The 2,533-nt window shown below is 45.3% G+C and overlaps 1 protein-coding gene across 1 annotated transcript; it reads right to left on the bottom strand.

The window, feature by feature from the left end:
• Nucleotides 1-245: 245 nt before the first annotated feature.
• Nucleotides 246-2,255, bottom strand: LOC140238763 (uncharacterized). Its single transcript, XM_072318659.1, has one exon. The coding sequence runs from the start codon at nt 2,154-2,156 to the stop codon at nt 330-332; it is 1,827 nt and encodes a 608-aa protein (XP_072174760.1). The 5' UTR covers nt 2,157-2,255; the 3' UTR covers nt 246-329.
• Nucleotides 2,256-2,533: the final 278 nt, after the last annotated feature.

Here is a 2,533-nt window from a genome sequence, read left to right as displayed (position 1 = left end):
AGAAAAAAAAAAACAAATCGGAGAAACGATGTACATGAATGACTTGATCGTAAAAAAAAAAAAAAAAACATAATCACATACAATGTACATTATAATCCAGTCATGACCATACGAAAACGACATTAAACAGTTGCTTGGGGAGTCAAAGTTTAAACGATGAAGGCAATACATGAAATATACTAATATCATTGCCATACAAAAAAGGAAGATGACTGTTTTCTCACGTTCAGCCCCCCCCCCCCCCTTCAAAAAAAAAATCAAAATGATAAGTTGATGTGCAACCATAGAGGTACTACAGCTTAATTGTAAAAACATGGACGCTACGGTTTCTACCGAAGTTGTCTCCCATCCTTTCCGTGGCTGACCTTCCACGTATGCCTGGTGACGTCACGAAACTCGCCATCTTTGAAATGTAGCATCTCATGCCGATGTCTGGCATCGGATTGCCTGAAAGCCATGTCGCAGTGTTGACACTTGAATGGGCGGGTATTGGAATGGATCTGTTTGTGACGGGACAGAATCCTACTCTTAGCGAACACTTTACCGCACACCTTGCAAGGGAATGTCGGACGTTCTGCGCAGGACTGTTGATGCTGTTGAAGGGCGGAAGGATAATAGAAACTGCGACCACACTTCTCGCATGTCTCGCTAAAAGGGCGGGGAGGATGGAGCGCTTTTATGTGATCGAAGAGTTTTGGTGCTGATACAAAAGTTTCCGGGCACTTGTCACAAGCGTATGCTTCAATCTCTGCCTTGTAGTATTTGTGTCTTCTCATGTGAGAAGCCAAACCTTCGGGAGAGGTAAGAGCTTGCCCGCAAACAGGACACTCTAGTTTCTTCTTGACCCGTTGATGTGTATGTTCGTGCGTATCACGTCGCTTTGATCCCCGGAACCCTCTGTCGCAGACGCCACACCGATACGGTAATTCTTCAGTGTGAGTCAGTTTGTGGGATGACAATAAAGCTTGAGTGGGAAAGAACTTGTGGCACATCGAACACGCGAACGGACGGCTGCTTGGACCTGGGATTTCTCTCCACTGCCCCTGTGCATGAAATTCCAGGTGAATGTCGTAACTGAATTTGCTCTTGAATTTCCGTCCGCATTTGCCACAAAAGAGGTACTTTCCCCTGACATGTGACCTGCAATGTTTGATGGCGCTAATCAGTTGGTCAAGTGTCTTGGAACATAATTTACATCTGAAGCAATGACGTCTGTTAACTACAACTTCTTCAAAATTGTCTCGCACTTTATCTATGCAAATATCCGTGAACTTTCCCCGTAATTGGTACTTTTTCAAGCCTCGATAAAAGTCGTTCGACCCACGCTTAAGACATGAAGGTTCTCTCAGGTGTGAGTTTTCTTCGGCTTTCTTCTCTTTCATTTCTTCTTTCTTCTTCAATTTTCTTTCTCTCCCGATCCTCTCAATATTCCTGCAATCTTCGTCAGTGCTCTCTGTCTCCTCCTCCATCTCACTCGGTGGTGTATATGGCTCTTCCACGTCTGACTCTTCCCCGTCTGGCTCTTCCACGTCTGGCTCTTCCATGTGTGGCTCATCCATATATACACCAGGCTTTGTGTTTGCTTTAACCGCCCTGAACAAGTGAGCGCGCGAGGTAGCTCTCGCATCATTTGTAGTTTCGTGTTGGCCAGGTGATTTTGACGTGCCTTCGGTAATATCTAGTACGTGATGTTGTTCGGTGAACTCGTTCGAATCGTCTTCTGGTTCGTATTTCACCTCAAAGACATCGAACTCTTCTTTTATTTCATCAAGGTCTTGGACCACGGGTGTCATAGCTTTGGCGCCAGGGCCATCTGTCGGTGATTCGGGATAGTTACTTGTCCCGTGTGGAGATGAGGATTTACTGGTTGCATACATGTTGGGGTGAGTATCGAGTAATAAACCTCGCAGTATTGCCTGTGAGGGTTTTCCGCCGTCTGCTTCCCTTACCGCCTTTCCCAATGGTGCTATCTCTTCTTCCACTCGCGCATTTTGCTCCGTCAGTTCGTTGTGCACATCCCTAGGGGCACGTGGCGTTGTCTGGTCATCACACAATGAGTTTGGATGGTCATCAGAGCACTGTTCGGAATCGTAATGCGGAATGCGGTTCCAAGCTTCTTCAAACAAAGCATCAAGATCTTCGAGACACGTTGCCATGGTGAGGATTTGACAGCTTTTCCTGGTTCCGGTGAATCTTTGACAAGACGGATTATCAAGAATTGAAGTGTAAAGTCCTGAGCATGCAACTGTCTTCACGATTCCATTCTCCAATTTCTCTTTTTGCTTTTTGGCAAGACGATCAACAGATGATTTCCCGGTTGCATCTATTTCTCCTGTGAGACAAAGAAACCAAAAACACCCACACACAAAAGAAATGCAAAGCGTTAAAAACTAGCAGCGGACAAAATCTTAACGGCATTACAGGAAATTTAATACTCCCATTCCACAGAAATTTCGTTTCATCGGTCACTCACCAGAAGCAAAGTTTGTTGCTTCCAGCCATCCACGTATCGGATCGCAGTCCGATGAATATT

This window comes from Diadema setosum, chromosome 15 (assembly GCF_964275005.1).
Source record: "Diadema setosum chromosome 15, eeDiaSeto1, whole genome shotgun sequence".
Lineage (NCBI taxonomy): Eukaryota > Metazoa > Echinodermata > Echinoidea > Diadematoida > Diadematidae > Diadema > Diadema setosum.
The sequence above is the reverse complement of the archived record's forward strand: the minus strand, read 5'-3'. Positions and strand labels throughout refer to the sequence as shown.

Excerpts from the sequence above, each read along its gene's own strand:
- LOC140238763 (XM_072318659.1), bottom strand. The coding sequence starts at position 2,156 with ATGGCAACGTGTCTCGAAGATCTTGATGCTTTGTTTGAAGAAGCTTGG.